Source organism: Gopherus flavomarginatus, chromosome 8 (assembly GCF_025201925.1).
Source record: "Gopherus flavomarginatus isolate rGopFla2 chromosome 8, rGopFla2.mat.asm, whole genome shotgun sequence".
NCBI classification, from domain to species: Eukaryota; Metazoa; Chordata; order Testudines; family Testudinidae; genus Gopherus; species Gopherus flavomarginatus.
This window is the reverse complement of record NC_066624.1, coordinates 26,462,915-26,479,671: the sequence shown is the minus strand read 5'-3', so window position 1 is coordinate 26,479,671 and position 16,757 is coordinate 26,462,915. Positions and strand designations below refer to the sequence as shown.

General features: G+C 48.2%; 1 protein-coding gene across 1 annotated transcript; it reads right to left on the bottom strand.

Moving 5' to 3' along the window:
- Positions 1-1,292: 1,292 nt before the first annotated feature.
- On the bottom strand, positions 1,293-16,075 carry ARR3 (arrestin 3). Its single transcript, XM_050965186.1, has 16 exons — positions 16,059-16,075; positions 14,067-14,097; positions 13,534-13,594; positions 12,840-12,884; positions 12,206-12,405; positions 11,408-11,467; positions 10,971-11,038; positions 10,444-10,579; positions 9,754-9,838; positions 8,458-8,530; positions 7,638-7,775; positions 6,826-6,909; positions 5,447-5,470; positions 4,687-4,743; positions 3,369-3,383; positions 1,293-1,587 (listed from the first exon to the last, which is right to left on the bottom strand). Exons 1-16 carry the CDS (start codon positions 16,073-16,075, stop codon positions 1,446-1,448), a joined length of 1,236 nt encoding a protein of 411 aa, XP_050821143.1. The 3' UTR covers positions 1,293-1,445.
- Between the last annotated feature and the right edge of the window lie 682 nt (positions 16,076-16,757).

The following is a 16,757-nucleotide window of genomic DNA, read 5'->3' as shown; positions in this document are numbered from 1 at the left end:
GAACCTTATTGCAGAATTTAGATCTTGCTTGCACAGAGCACTAGATACTGACTGTAATGCTGTTATGGTCAACTGTTGTCACAATCACAGTTAAACATGGATGACAAATATGATTCTGCTGGTCCCATCTTCTTCTACAATTGGTGCCAATGATCTGGCTGGAGTGCAGTCAGCACATCATTACCTCAAATCTCGCTCTTCTCATGTTTTAGGTCCTGTGAGATCCAGTTTTGCATCTCTTCAGCCATCAGCAACTTCAGCTTCTTGAGCAGGTGCAGTAAATACAATCTCCTTATGTTGGTCTGCATAAGCAAAATGATGCAGGCTGGGCATTTGGGATGAGAAGAGATCCCAACCCCATTAACATCACCTGATTCCAGAGCAGGCAAACTAATGTCACTGGACTGTGGCAGATCTGAAAGGATTTTGTGTGTAAATCATAGACTCATAGACCTTAAGGCCAGAAGGGACACTCATGATCATCTAGTCTGACCTCTTCCACATCGCAGGTCACAGAACCTCACCCACTTATTCTTGCAATAGACCCACAACCTCTGGCTGAGTTACTGAGGAGCCACTGTTTACTCTAGTTCAGACTAGCAAGTGACCCATTCCCCATGCTATAGAGGAAGGCAAAAAATCCTCCCTAGGATCTCTGCCAATCTGACCTGGGGAAAAAATCCCTTCCTGACCTGAAACATGGTGATCAGTCAGACTCTGAGCATGTGAGTGAGACCCACCATCCAGACACCTGGGAAATAATTCTCTGTAGTAACTCTATGTTTAGGGTCCCATCTCTCACCATTGGAGATATTTGCTAATAGCAGTCGCGGATGAGTGGCATATGCCATTTTAGGCAACCTCATCACACCATCTCCTCCATAAACTTATCAAGCTCAGTCTTGAAACAAATTTGGTTTTTTGCCCCACTGCTCCTCTTGGAAGGCTATTCCAGATCTGAACTGGTTACAAGAATAGAATATACAGCATATGCTGAACATTCTCATTTAATAACATATTTATAAAAAACAATTTCTTTGGACTTGACCCTTCCCTTTGGGGGGGTGTCCACCTAGCTGGTGCTGTTGTGAAAGAGACACAGGAACTTGTGCACCAACTTTGCCTCTAGCTTGTAAGCTCTTCCATGACTTGTGAGGAAGTGATCAGAGTAAAACCAAAGCCAAAATAACTGGATTCCAGCACATTTCAGTTTATACAGTTTTATTTATAAAGAAATTGCAGAATGTTGCAGCATTCCAGTGAGTGGCATAAACAGAATGTAACACATTTCCTTGACAGCATTCACATAGTTACAGTTGCTAACAAATGATGATTGTATCACACCACACATATAAGATTGGTACATCAGGGACTGCTCTAAAAAATCTATGTGCACTAGAGTGGTCACAACCGCATGTTTTGGCTGGGCTGGGCAGGGCAGCAGATTAGCTTTCATCTTTGTCAGCTTCCTCCTTCTCATCTTCGTCATCTTTCTCTCCCTGGAGTTTTTGGCGAGCAAATTCCTCAATCACAATGTCCTCCTCACTGGAGAGAAGAAGACAGCATGCTAAGGTCTCAAAATTGGGACTTTGGTGACTACACACATCATCTGCCTTGTGGGGGAGGGAGGAGGAGAGAAGGGAGGGTCACAGTGTGAAAGTCCCAAAAGGGTGATGTCCCTGCTCAAATCATCAGGACCATGGAAACAATGTCCACTTTCTGTTGACACCCAGCCTCCCAGGACTCCTCAATGTACATGTTCTGCTGAGGAACAGTGCTTTGCCTTCTGTGCATATTTCAGCTCTGGTCCCAGGAGGCTTGGAGTGCTAACTAGTAAGGACAGTGCGGTGGGGGACATTTACTGAAGGAAATCCACAAGATGTGCTGATAAATAGTAAATAGCTACTCAAGTGGCTGAGACTTTTACCAGCAGCAACAATGCAATTCTGCCCAGGACACTCAGCTAGGTGTGTGTATGGAGGGGGGAAACCTGCATCTAAAGAAATATCTGAAGACAAAGTTTTACACAGTGACAAAACAAACAAACAGAATGGAGACAGAGAGACATAAAGAGGATTAATTACCTCCTTGCAAGAGGGAAATGCAAAATGACACCATGAATCAGAGAAAGGCACAAAACAGAACAGAAGGAAAAAGGAGAAAATTGAGCAAAACAGGTTCCAAAATGTCAAGAATACAAAGTGATTTGACAAACTGCATGAAGTGCAAGTGGGTAGGAAAGGGACCGATCAGGGGGTTCCGTAGTCCTGAGAGAAATTTGAAATATCCTGACTAGGCCCACAGAGGGGCTATAAAGGGCACATTCTTTGCTCTGAGAACATGTGAGTAGCTTATCTAGGCTCCTGGACTCTGCCTGTTCCCAAAGTACTGTTCTGATTTTCATGCATTTCTCCAGTGTTTCACAGCAGCAGCTTGCAGGATATAACTAGACACAAAAATGGGTCTTTCATGGTCTTGCAACTACAGATCAAATTCATAGCTGGTGGACTTTGGAGGGGGGATAGATTTGGCATTGTAAGATTTCCTAGAGGGCAAACTTGTTAGCATGGCAACTCCATCCTTGTGTTTAGGTCAGTATAAATTGCTGCCAGCTGGGGAAGTGGGTTTTCACCATTAGAGTCCTTTGGACAGAGTGTTCTGGAGCTAAACAGAATTACCAGGGCAACACAGGACTTTATTTTATGAGGCTGGCTCTCAATATATAATTTATTGGCACATAGCAGGATTTGGTTCTAACAATCCTGATGGATTTGTGTCCTGTTGGGACATTTCTTGGATACTTTAGTCATTTCCTACACCAATTAAGGTAGCCACAGGATTTATTGCTGTTAAGATTTCAGCTAGTGCCTTCTCTCTAGGGATATTCTGGATTTTGTTTTGGTTACAGTTTCCTGTAGTCCAGGGCCTGGAGTGCAGCCTCCAGCCACCACTAAGCTTAAATCAGCTGGAGCCAGCTGAGATTACCAAGGAAGCAACAGTACTGGGAAAGCTGTAGTCAGTGTTCTGAGCTGTGCTGATAGGAGCAAGGGACAGAAATCTCCATCAGTGGGCCATCTATCATAGCAACAGAGCAGTGCACGTATCTATGGAGCCAAGTCAGTGACAGCAACTCCCTCCAGAAAATAATGAAGTAACACTGAAATAGGCAATACAGTTTGGATCTGAAACAACAGGGGCCAGTGTGATTTTAGCAAGGAGAAGAAAAGCCAGGAAATCATAAAATAAACAAAATTAAGCTGCAAGCATGCCTCTCTCGCAGCTCTGGTTTCTCCTCCTGCTATGACAATACTCATTTTAGCGGTGACATCACATTGTAATGTCATAGTGCCTGTTGCGATGTAGAGAGCACAAGTTTGTGGGGCCTGAGCCTGAGCTCTATGATGGATCTTTTGGTCCAAGACACTCACAGGAGACTCCATAACTGCATATTGAAATGGGAGCAGGTTATTTAGTATTGCATCTATCTCCAATGAGTTTATGTAACAGATTTCTTACAGAAAGTATTGGTGTAGAGGCTGAGAAACCTTTTCCTTACCTTGGCTTGTCTATAGTCCATCGCGGGGAGGCAGAGAAAGATTGAGAGACACACACAGAGGTTAGTCTGAAACAGGCATTTCAAAAGGACATGTTCTTACTACTCAGATATTTCTATTGGAAAGACATTCTGGGGCAAATAACTGAAAGGGGTTGTGTGTTTTATCTGCAGACTTACTGTGGAAGGTCAGTAATAGACATGAGGCTGAGACACTATGCAACCTTGCGAATATTTCTCAGTCTAGATCTCAAAACAAAGTCAAATCTTCCACTACACTACACACATTGTGGAGTTTTGTGTTTGTTATAAAAGTGACTCCAAGCAATTCTGCTAAATAAGCATGAAGCACAGTTCACAGATCTCCCGTTACATGTGTTGTGTTTAGTGCCTTAGACACGCAATTGCAAAATAGGACCTTTGCTCCAGCAGACCATTAGCCTCAAGTCTTGGATGGGCATTGGATCACCATCCTTAAAAATTTGTCCTCCACTACAAACCCATGGTATCATGAAGTTGTGATGTCTGTGCCATCACAGTGCAGCATATTGGTGTAGTTGCGTGTTCTGCAAGACAAGTTTGCAAGAAACGAGATGGTCCTGTCAAGCTCTGGAGAAGTGGCAAACTTACACGAGACCTCCCCTGGCATGCCATAGACAGATCATGACTAAAATGTAAACGGGAACAGCTCTGACTGACTCCAAATCCATTGGAAACAATGGACTCTGGAAAGCACAGCCTGTGCCTTTTTCATATTGTTGATAGTATCATTGGCACACTGTGCAGGACATCATGGGAACTGAACCAGTGATGGGTCAGTTTCAGAAAGTGTGGAAGCTTGGTTTGGAAAGGGAATAATACAAGCCTCTCTCTTTCAGGGTGTGTTAGAGTTTCCAGGCCTGACCATGTTGGAAGGACCAGAGCCACAGAGAAAAGGGCAAATTAACTGATCCCACCCTGGAAAGGCTCTGAGGTTTCTTTCCATCTAGGTTGAGTCTTCTCTGAGCTGAACTGCTTCATCTGGCCTTAGGGATAACCGATATCACTAGTGTTTCTGACACCTTCATGAATATGAATGCGTTTCCTTCCTCCCTGCTGCTTCTCTAGTGAAAACTGTATTCCAGAGTGATCACTTACCATCAGTGGGCTTTGGGTGCATCAGAATAAGAGGCAGCTCAACACCAACATCGCTGGAAGGAAAAGCACACATCTCTTAAAGGGGAAAATTACACAGAGACAGTTGTGAGGGAAGAGCACAGAATATGTTAAATCCTCCTGAACTGATGGCCTTTTCAATGGGCATGAGTACAGGTCTGGCTGTCTCTGCTCAGGCTTGCTTATAGCACCCTGGCAGTCATTGAAACATCCCACAATACTTTGCAACAATCAGATAATCAAATTTGTAATTAAAATTAATTGTAGTATGTGTTAAAATGTAACCTTAACTTTTGTGGGACAAGGACAGGGTGTGATTGGAGAGAGGTCAGGCTGCAAATCATGCGCCGGGTCAGAAAAGGCCTTGGATTTTCTATGTGATCCACTCTGTCCTCAACTTTGAGTGAAGTTCTCTTAGCACAAGTCATCTGCTGGGTAATTGCACTAATAGCTGAGCAGGGAATATGAGAGCCCAGAGAAGAGAAGCCACCCACTAGCAGGACACAGGAAGGTGTCACTCAGATGGTGTGGGGTTTGACAATCACATCTTCATGCAAGGTGTCTGAAAGTGTGTGTGCGTGTTTGGAGGTGTGAAGCTGTGGGGGCGGCTTGATATTAATTCCTGTACAGTGAAAGGAGGATTCATTGTCTCTGGGCCCCGTGCACCATCTGACTGCAAAGCTCCATAAGTAGGGACACCATTCCTGATAGACACCTGTCAATTGACTCATTCTTTACCTTGAAGTGAGATCTCCCAGGATGCTGTGGGGATGAAAGAAAGAACACAGAATTCAGCTAAAGAACAATACAACAAATACAAACGTAATGAATGAGTGGAAAATGTCCCCTTCTGGACAATGAGGCTTTTCAATTCGTGTCACGGTTATCTTGGGCAGGTAAATGACATCCTTCACAGGTTCCTGCTGTCATGGCACCCAGGTATCCTGTGGTGATGTGTCAAGAGTCCCATACTCTCCACTCCATTACCCAAATCATAAATAAAAAATATTGAATAGTATTGGACCTAGGACTAACTACCATGGCACCCCATTACATATGTTCTCCCAGTTTGACAATGAATCATTGATAACTTCTTTCTTTGAATATGGTCTTTAACCAGTTATGCACTCACCTTATAGGAATTTTATCTCCACCACATTTCCCTAGTTTGCTTATGAGAATGTGAGGCATTAGAGAATGTTGGTAATAAAGTGAGGTGCAGGGGTATAAATGGGGATGTGACCTGGGAGCAAAGGAGTGGGAATCTTTAAGAATCCAAGGCTCGCCTCTGGAATGGATGCCATGTGGATGATCCAATGCCTGGATGACTTAAGTCAGTGGTTCTCAAACGATGGGTCAGTTTGCCAGGGCTCGCATTAGACTTGCTGGGGCCCAGGCTGAAGCCTGAGCCAGAAGCCCGAGCCTGACAGCTTCAGCCCTGTGTGGCAGGGCTCAGGTTACAGGGTCTTCACCCGAGCATAGGCGCTGACTCCGTGGGTGCTCCAAAAATTAGTGGGTGCTCAGCACTCATCAGCGGCCAACTCCTCTCTTTCCCTCCCCAGCGCCTCCTGTCCACTGGCGGCCCTTCTGATCAACTCCTCCTCCTCTCTCCCAGCGCCTCCTGCCCGCCACGATCAACTGTTTTGCAGCGGGCAGAAGGTGCTGGGGGGAAAGGGAGCAGCTGGCTGCCGATGTGGCTCGGGCGGGCTCAGTCTTCGGCCCCCTTCACCCAGGGTGGTGGGGCTCAGGCAGGCTCAGGCTTTGGCCCCCTCCACCTGGGGCGGTGGGGCTCGGGCAGGCTCAGGCTTCAGCCCCCGCTCCTTGGGTTGTATAGTAATTTTTGTTGTCAGAAGGGGGTCACGGTGCAATGTAGTTTAAGTACCCCTGGCTTAAGTGTTTGTAGCGTAAAGAGAGGGCCCCAAAGACAAACTAAGAAATCCAGTTATTAGCTATTTCCCTGGTCAGTACATGTCAGTATTATGATGATTAGCTGTAGTAGTATTGTGGTAGTGCCTAGGAGCCCCAGTATGGACTAGGACACTGTTATGTTAGGTGTTGTTCAAACACACAACTCTTACACCAAAGAGTTACACTCTATGTACCAGAGAGATGCTCACCCTCCTCTGGATACCAACAGGTTGACCTTCACTTTGTAGGATACCAGGATCCCCAATACCTCCTTGTCCATCCCAGGTCTCAGCCTACAAGAAAAAGCATAGAACAGCGGTCAGAAGATGACCTGGGATGAGATATGCCATGTGATCAGAGGGGGCTGAATTTGTTGCCTGATGATCAGGATGACAGCTACTGAGACAGGTTTAAGCCACTACAACAATGCCATGCAAATCTTATAATCTGTGACTGCCATAGGGCTCCATCTTGTGCAGAGGGAAATACCGTAGCTGTTTAATTGCACAGCCACATGGCACAAAGGAAGGGAAGACAAATGTAGCTGAAAGCGTGGAAGAATTTCTGGGGGTAGATGGTAATTACCTCAGCCAGAATTTTATCAGGATTCTAGGGCTGAAGCACCTGCTCTTGGAAAAAGTGTGATGGGATCTTTTAAAGATCATGGTCAGGCCCATGGGTTTACCTCTCACCTGCATGATGGATCTGTGGGTGTGGCATCCTCATCACAAACTCAACAAATTTTTCAGCATGATTAACAGTCTCTGCTCAAGAAGGTCTTAGAAACAGAACTGCAGGGACTGAGGCAGGACAAGATCAAGCAGTGTGTAGGGGCCCAGGACTGGACTAGCAGGAGTGGAGGCTGCAGCTCAAGGTTTGGGTACCTAGGTATTGACAAGCAGCACTGGATGGTACAAAGTGCGAGTGGTGTGTGGGAAGTGGTTGTCCGGTAGAGACTGATAAGAGAAGCAAAGAGATCAGCCGGAGAACATGGTTGGCAGGGTGAAAGCCTTTCTCTTACATGGTGGTAGAGGCCAGGTTGGTGTCCTCATGCTTGAGTTTGCCATCAAGTGCCAGGCCACGCTTCTCACGGTTGGACGATAGGCTGGGAGTCACTGTGTAGCTTTTGGAGAATGTGGAATTGGCAGCCACAGTCTCACTGAAAGGGATGCAGAGAGAAAAGCTCAGAACAGCCACTACACACACACACACACACACACACACACACACACACACACACACACACACACACACACACACACACACACACACACACACACACGCACATGCCTGCTGTCTGTATCCCCCAGCTTCTCTGTCTCCTTTTCTCTCTTCCGCTCTCCTTTCTATTCTCCTCCCCTTTTCTTTATCCCTCTTCTTTTTCACAGGAACTGCCAGACTGGATCTGACCTGTGACCCATCTAGTCCATGCAGTATCCTGTCTCTGACAGTGGCCAGCACTAGATGCTCCAGAGAAAGTTGCAAGGATCCTGCTGTGTGGGCAGTTGTATGACAATCTGTCCCCAGGGAAGTTTCCTCCTAGTTCTTAGTAGTTAGACAGTGGTTTATGCCCTGATGCATGGGGGTTTATATCCCTTCCAAAGCTCTGTTGCTTTTTTCCTATTTACTATTAGAACTCTGGATATTCTTGCTTGGCACTGAAATGTCATCTTTCCTGCATTCTCTCTTTCCCATCTTTCCTGCATTCTCTCTTTCCCATCTTTCCTGCATTCTCTCTTTCCCATCTTTCTCTTCCCACTACTTGACTATCTCTCTCTCTCCATCACTCTATTGGCCAGCCAAGCCCAGTGGTATATGAGCTGCTACCTTCTCTAACTTACATTATCTCTTCTGTGCACACGTTCTTCATATATTTGTCCAGCGAATAGAGAACCACATCCGTAATCTGCTCGACTGATCAGAGAGAAAGGGAACACAATTCTATCGTGGCAATGACATGCATATCACATAGGATGTTGCACACACTGTCCTTGGCTCTGTACAGAGGCATGCGCAGGAATTTAAATCTGACCACATGCGGAGGGGCACATTAAACACACACAAATGAAAGGTTCGCGTGACACCCCCTGCTCCAGATTTATCAGGACATCCTGGCGGGGACTCCCAGCAGCAAGATGGCAGCAGCCTCCCAGGCAGCTGCACTCTCTGTGTCCCTGCTGCCCCTGGGGAGGGAGGAAGCAGCAGGGCAGATGGCTGCCAGCTGAACTCCTCCTCCCCCTCCCCTTGCACTGCTGCTTCTTCCTCGCTGCTGAAGTCCCAGCACTGCTGCCTGCTTTGCAGTCACCCACTGAGGTGAGTCAGGGCTGGAGGCAGAGACAACACCTGAGACTTCAGCAGCAGGGAAGGAGAAGCAGCAGGCTGCACCTGCAGGGATCAGCGAAGGAGCTGCTCAGCTGGCAGCCAGCCACCCTGCTGCTTCTTCCCTCCCTGGGCTATAGGGACACGCTGAGATTGGAGGGGGGGTATGCTCCTGCTTGCCCCGCCCCTTCTGCATGCCCCTGTGACACTGCAGCTCTATAGCATTTCAGGAGGTAGTCCCTTAAACCAGTGGAATATCAGGGGGCTTCCCAAGGATTTTCCTAGTCATTCCACCATTGAATTTATAGGTTTGATAAAGTTGGAGTATGACACATGTAGTGCAGGCTTCTGGCCTCTCAGTTGTTTTACATCTCATCCCTCCCCCAGCGAGATCTATGATGCTATGAAGCTATTGTGTCTCTAAACCGCAGCCCTAAACCATACAGATAACCTGGTTCTTCCCTCCCATGCATTGGTTTAAAGGAGGTATAACCCCACTGAAGTCAGTGGAACTATACAAGTGTAGAACTGGTGCCAGTGAGAGGAGAAGCAGGTACAGGGATTTACTCTCTGGGCTGGGAGAGTGGGGAAGAGAAGAGGTGAGGCATTCTGCCTTGTGCCCAACAAGCACAGTTCACCTACTGGGCCCATGTGCACACTTATTTATAAAACTTGACTCTCACAGAGGTGTTTTAAAGGTCTGCCCCAGGGTGTGGGGCATGAGCAAAGTGTAGGGCAGAGGGCAAAAGGAAGAATGTGGGGCACAGGAGGTAAGAATGAAGCTGAGGCCTGGGGATGTGCACCATGCTCTCTCTCACCTGATATTTTAATTTTCTTCACAATCTTGTTGGTGGTGTTGTTGATATTAATATTGACAGTGATTGGGTCTCCGTGGTAATAGATCTGCAATCAGAATGGATCTGGTTACACTGCACGCTAACAGGAGTTAAGGAAGTAACCAGATACTATGGTGAAGGGCACCAAAGGACCGAAATAGATAAGTAGAAGTTGAGGCACCATGGAAAGAGAGACCTGTAATAGCTAGGATGCAGGGACCCAAGGGAATGCATATGCAATGTGCACCAGGACCTCTCCTCTCCAAGAAGTGGACAGCTCAGATCTGAGGCGTCCTTTGTCTTCTTGGGTCTGTGGAGAGGGTCTGTTTCCAAGTACTAGAAATACAGACATAGAAGAGAAAGTTCTAGCCCAACTAAACTCTTGAGGATTCACCCCAGGGTAAAGCATGTCTTAAAAAGTACAGGCTGGGATGAAGCCCTCAGATTTGTTCACAGATGAATGCTGGATACTGGAAGGCTGAGAGGCACAATAGGTCAGTAGGCTGGAGTGGGTGCGAGATCCTCTTCTGGAGCCTCAGTTTCACAACTGAGCTTTTCTGCTGTAATCAGTCTCCAGCAGCAAAGAGAAATACCAGCACGTACCAGTCTGCATGGGACAGGCCCTACTTGCAAGAAGAGTACAGGGGAGAGACTCCATGCAGGGATACAGACCTCCTTATCCAAGAAGGCCTCGAGGTGTAGGGGCTTGTCAGACATCATGAATTGCCTGGTGGTCTCTGACTTTGGTGCTGGGCCTGTATTTACTGGGGCAAACTGGACTTTTCGGATCACCAGTCGCACTGAATTCCTGCAGGGATGAGAAATGGCCAGGCCTGTAAGCACAGAGACATTGTGTCTGTCCCAGGGGGTTCCACCCATAACTTACCCTTCTCCCCCTAGCTAGGTCTAAAAGAATGGAGGAAAATGTCTGTTTGCTTCAACAGGTGGACACTTTTATTCCCCCTCCCCAAGGTGCATGGGCAAACCAAAGTCTGCTCTTAAGAACCATCAGAAAAGGAAACAGAGAATGGCACCCTTAAATCAAAAAGCATGAGGCAGGGATAATGGAGGCTAAAGCCTGTGGCCTCCACTAGAAGTTTAAACCCAGGGCTTCCCTCCTGCAGGGATTTGGCCAGAGGGGAGAAACTTGGTTCTTTTGCTTTAGGGTGCTGGGGGAAGAAGGGATGCACTGGAATTACCTCTTGTGAATTTTCTCCTCCAGATTTTCAGCACAAAATCCTTTGACCTCAAAGTCCACACCACAAGCCTGAGGGAAACACAAATGGTTACAAGGTTATTGTGCTAGGCCGCGGCGTGGAACAGAGCCCCTTAACTTCCATCAGGGATAATAAGTGCTGATAGTCACATTTATTCACCTCCCTTCCTCATCGCATCAGTGTGTATCCTCGACCTCTCTGAAGACCCTGTCTCTGCATGAAGCGGCTGGGCTACCTCCCTCTCAGAGCTGCCTCCCAGCTGGCTGTACCATTCTGCTTGACACCACAATGGAAGCAGCTGTGATTTTTGGAACCCTAGTGTTAGGGGAGGTTGTTGGAGACAGATTCTTAATTCATCCGTCCACCCGTGTCTTTCTTTCAAGCCAATGATAGGTATGAAACGCAGAACCCAAGCTCACCTTTCCAACATCATCCGGTCCTGGCTGGAGAGTGACTGAACAGGGCAAGTTGGTTGCCATCTGGGGGAGAGAGAAATTTTTTACCAAGAACACCAAACCCAACCCAGCGGAACAGCACAATCAGAGCTCAGGTTCCCCCTCACTCACTGTAATGTCTGACTCCAGGCCAGTGAACCCTGGCACCGAGGGGTGTCAAGATAGGAAGAGCCCTAACTGGAGTCCCCTGGGGTTTGGGGTTTATGGTGGGACAGATGTGTCCCTGGCAGATATTTTGGTAGTAGCTCAGAGTTCTGCGGGTGAGTTTCCTCTTGTATCATAGCTAGAGGCTCAAATAAGGAGTGTGCCTGAGGATTAGCACCCTAAGGCATAAATGGAGCAAGGAACTTCACGCACACACACACACACATGCATGTTTACACCCCCCCCACCCAAGGTAGCACCTCATTCAGGACCACATAGTCTCTTCATAATTTCTTAAGCCACTGTCTATGACATGGGCTCTATGTCTGTCCATAAGAAGCTTCTGTTCAAGTTGATGCTCGTGCTTGTTCTGCCCCAACCTCTTACTCAAGGGACAAAATCCCAAGACTGCTCCCCCAGCAATATGGGAGCACCTTTGAGCTGATGTAGCTGAGAAGGATTCTACCATGAGTTAGCTCCTTGACTTAGTTGCCACTGATCCTGGATCATTTGTTGGGGAGCATGAGAAGTGGCCACTCCTCCACAGCGAGACTGTGCACAGCAAGAGGTACCGGAGTGCATGACTGGAAAAAGCCATGTGTGTTGAGAAGTTCCTACCTCAAAAGTGAAGGGGTAAGCATGCTCGCCCAGCTTCTTCAGCAGCTTTTCCTGCAAAGGAGTGAGGGAAGATGGTGTCTGTTCTGGCACAGGAGGATAAATCTGAGTGGTCAGGACATAGAGGTCCTTCCTGAAGGTCAAGCCAATGACATCCAGGTCGTCTCGGCCATAGCGGAATGCACAAGTCAGGGTCACATACACTGGGGCCAGTGCAGGACAGATGGAAATTGAAAGAGAGAAAAGAAGATGAGCAAAAGGAAGGAATGGAAATGAGGAAAGGGCAGGTGGAGGAGCAGAACTGAGACAAGAGAAGAGACCATGTTAATGATTCTTCAAAATTAAAAGCAGTTTTTTGTGCAGGCAAAAATTTGACCCAATTATCTAGGGCTGGGTCGCTAAAGTCCAGTGCAAAGATAGGAAGATCCATGAAATCCTTCTTCAAGCCTCTGGTAGCTTCAGAATCAGTCCCCAAGACAGAAGAGAAGAGCAGAAAACAGAGACAGTCTTTCATCTCTGGCTCAGGAATGGTTGATTTGAATAGGGAGACTGGTGATCACTAGGCACTTTAACCTAACTACCGTCACAAGGCATATCATAGCCTCAACATTTGCATCTTATTGCTGCAGAGAGTTACCTTTTCTATCCTTCAGATACTCTGGATCAATCACAACAACACCATCTGCAAATAAGCACAAGAGGTGCAGGTGAGCTCAGCCTTCGCAAAAGGTGGGGCTGCAAATGGTGGGAATGTCCTTTTAAAAATGCACTTTATCCATAAAATTCAGTCAACAAAAGTAGCTCCTTTCTCCATCTGCAGAGACATTAGCTCATCCCATAGGGAAATTGCATGTTGAAGAGCTGCTACCGTTTCCTAAAATACTTCCAAAACCATTTCCATGTAGTGATCAGTTTTCTCCATGTACAGTCTTGCCTGACCCGCTAGGTACATGCTCAGACAAGCTGCTCATGCTGTCATGGGCACATCCTATTTTCAGTGTACTAGCTTGAGCAGAGCTAGTGTGTGTCTGTCTGCCTGCTCCTACAGTCTAGATTTTCTGCTTCTCCTACCTTTGTCTTATGTTACAGATATTTACAGGAAACCAGAATTTTTGCTTCTCACAAGTCTCCCTTGCCTCTGTTGCTTATTCCCACTGAAAATCACTGACCACTGGAACATATGGAGTTAAGCCATTTTACACCAGCTGAGGATCTGGTCTCACCAAACTTCTGTTTGTAACGTGACAACCAGCTATACAGCAATCAACTTCAGTGTCACGTGCAGAGGATACTGGCTTGCAGAATGGGATGGGGAAGATAACATCACTCACCTACAGGTTCCACAGAATCTACATGGTCCACGAAATCCCTCTTTCCCAAGTAGATGGATAACTGGAGGCAGCATGATGGGGGAGAAAAGAAAAAAGAACAACAAAGAAACAAGTGGTTGTTCTTCATTTGATCAGTGTAAGTTTCAAGTTTGTAGCTGTGGCTGGGATCAGGGAATGGAGATCTCTCGACATTGATTATTCAAGTTATCAGAACAGCCATAATTACTTAGGGACTTCATTATTTAAAAAATAAATTCTTCCTGAAAAGCACCATGATAGAACCATGCCAGGTGTATCAGAAAGAGCAGGAAAGAGATTGAAGGAGGAGGGATTCCCCACAATGCACCCCTGGTGGGTTGGGAATCCCCCTGGTATGGAGTCTTTGACACACATGTTCCTGCAGGTCTCTCTTAGTAGTGCCTGGATAAATCAGATATAATTTAGTTCAACAGGTAAAGTGTTCTGGGATACAAATGTGCACATGTCTGTGTTCTGCAGCCCCCCTGGCATGCCCAAGCTCAGCGTGTATTTACCTTCCCATTGGGACTGGTCTTCTTAAAAACCCTGCAGAGGAAACAAACACAAAGGGGTTGGGAAGGTCTGGGAAAAGAGTGCAAGTCCCTGCAGGCTGGCCTCTTCCAACGTGCTGTGTTTAGAGAAAGGGAGTCAGTTCACCTGGTAGTTAGGAGGAAGTCAGGGAGTGAGGCTGAGTCTATAGCCAGAACTCTTGGCTATGGAGAAGTGGGCATGTGAGAGTGTTAGCTAGTGAACAGCTCCTGGGGTTAGGGAGGCTGTGTGTATATATCTCTTTACTGTAGAATATGGTCAGCCAGACAGGCACTGATCCTGCTCCTGTCTCAGGTTCCTCAGGTAGGGCGGCTGCATTCCCCCAATTCTCTCTAGCTGCTGGCACTGGGGAGTGAATTTCTCCACAGGATGGGGAGCTACTGTGGCCAAACACTCAGGCCTGGTTTACACTTAAAACATAGGTCAACAGGTGCTCAGGGATGGGGAAAATCCACCCAGGTGAGCTATGCTGATCTAACCCATGGTGTAAATGCAGCTGTTGAGGTGGAGTTTCTACAATGGCAAAAAAACCCCTACTGTTGCTGTAGGATGCATCTACACTACAGATTATGCCAGTCTATCTATCCCAATCCATCCTGCTCCTTGTCCCCTGACCGCCCCCCCCCCCGGAGACCCCTCCAACCACCACCCTGGGACCCCACCCCTCACCAACCCCCCCTGCTCCCTAACCCCTGACTGTCCCAACCCCTGTCCATCCCCCCGCCAAGTCCTGCCAGACTCCCGGAAAGCCTATGATCCAACCCTCCGTTCCCCATCCCCTGACCACCCCACCCCGAACTTCTGCCCCCCCATCCCCTGACTGTCCCCGGGGCTCCCTGCCCCTTATCCAACCCCTCTCCTGCCCCGGCCACGGCTCCGGCCCCCTTACCATGCTGCTTACCCCAGCCTCCCCCCTCTCCTGGAGCCTCAGCGAGCCGGGTCCAGGAGTGGCCCTGGACAGCACTGCAGCGGCATGGCTCCAGCGGGACCTGAGCTCCCACCACTCAGCTGCAGCTTACACCCCTGCCCACTTCCCACACAGCTCCAAGCGGCAGGAGCTCAGGTCCTGTTGGAGCCAGGCCGCTTTAGCTCTGTCCAGGGCCATTCCTGGACGCGGCGCACTGAGGCGCTGGTGGATGGGGAAAAGCAAAGGCGGAGGCGGGGTGGGGGAGCTTCAGAGATTCTCGTGGTGGCCCCTGCGAGGCCCGGGGCAAATTACCCCACTTGCCCCCCGTCTGGGCAGCTCTGCAGCCTTGGGCCAGGACACTGGACTTAATGGATCACTGGACTGGTTTGATTTTGGCAGGAGCTGGGACACTTGACTGGGTTAGAAGTTCCTCTGGTCCAATGTCCATCTGGCTCCTGGCCCAGACTCTGGAGGATTAAAGTCGCCTTGGACATCCTTGCCAGCTGGAGGCTGATGCTAAGGAGCTGATAGTGACTTCAATGCCAATTCCCATTACCATAATCCCACGTTCCCTTTGCATCAAGTCTAACATTAAGCACCCAGTTTCCCTCAGACGCAAGCCGTGCTCTGGGCTGGATACAGAGTGGGAGAGCTTGCATAATTCCAGCAGATGGCATTGCATATGCATGACAGAGAGATGGATGGGCCACCAAAGCCAGGCAAAGTCCCTGTCACTCACTGCTAAACACACATGCATGAGACTCCTGCCCATCCCTGGAGGATGGCACGTCCCAGTCCCACATGAAGAGAGAGCAAAGGGAGACATGGGCTGGTTGCAGGACTGTCCCAGGAGGGGGCTGAGGCCTTCAAAACAATGGGCATTTACCCTATTCCATCTGATCTCTGCAGAGCATGAGCTGCCTCCATTTGGGCTGGGGCGAGCTAACCCAGTGTGTTTGGGGTCCCCTCTTTCCTATGAAGGGTGCTGCATGTTGGCACTCTGCAGTGCCCCAATCCAATACATAGTGGGAGAAGGAAGAGGAAGACATACTTGGAACCGTCTGACATTTTCAATCAATCGCTGTACAGCAGGGGTTCTGCAAAAGGAAGCAAAAGAAAACACCAGGAGGGGCTTCAGAGTCCTTTAAAGTTGTCGGGAGGGGGCATAGATTTGCACTCCTCCCACCTGACCTGACCCTCCTCTTCCCCTTTCAGGCACCCCCCTCCCACCAGCAGCCTGACTCCCCTGGCCCATGAGCCCCTACACCACTGTCTCTCAAACTTTTATACTGGTGACCCCTTTCACATAGCAAGCCTCTGAGTGCAACCCTCCCCCCCATAAATTAAAAACACTTGTTTATATATTTAACACCATTATAAATGCTGGAGGCAAAGCGGGGTTTGGGATGGAGGCTGACAGCTTGTGACCCCCGATGTAATAACCTTATGACCCCTTGAGGGGTCCCGACCCCTCAGTTAGAGAACCCCTGTCCTACACCCACTGCCTCCAAATCTGAGTGAGTGCCAGTGCGCATTGCGACCTGGCACGTGGGGTCATGGTGCCACTCAGGTTTGGCCCAGCCAAAAAGTGGCCAGGCCATAGCCTGGGAGGGCCCCTGGTTCCGCAGCCTAGGGTCAGCAGGGTGAGATATCTATCTAGGAGCCCTAGTTCTCACAATGACAGGTCCAACGTTTGATGGGACACTATGATAGGCCAGGGCCTTCCATCAACCTGGGGTCTCAGGCTATG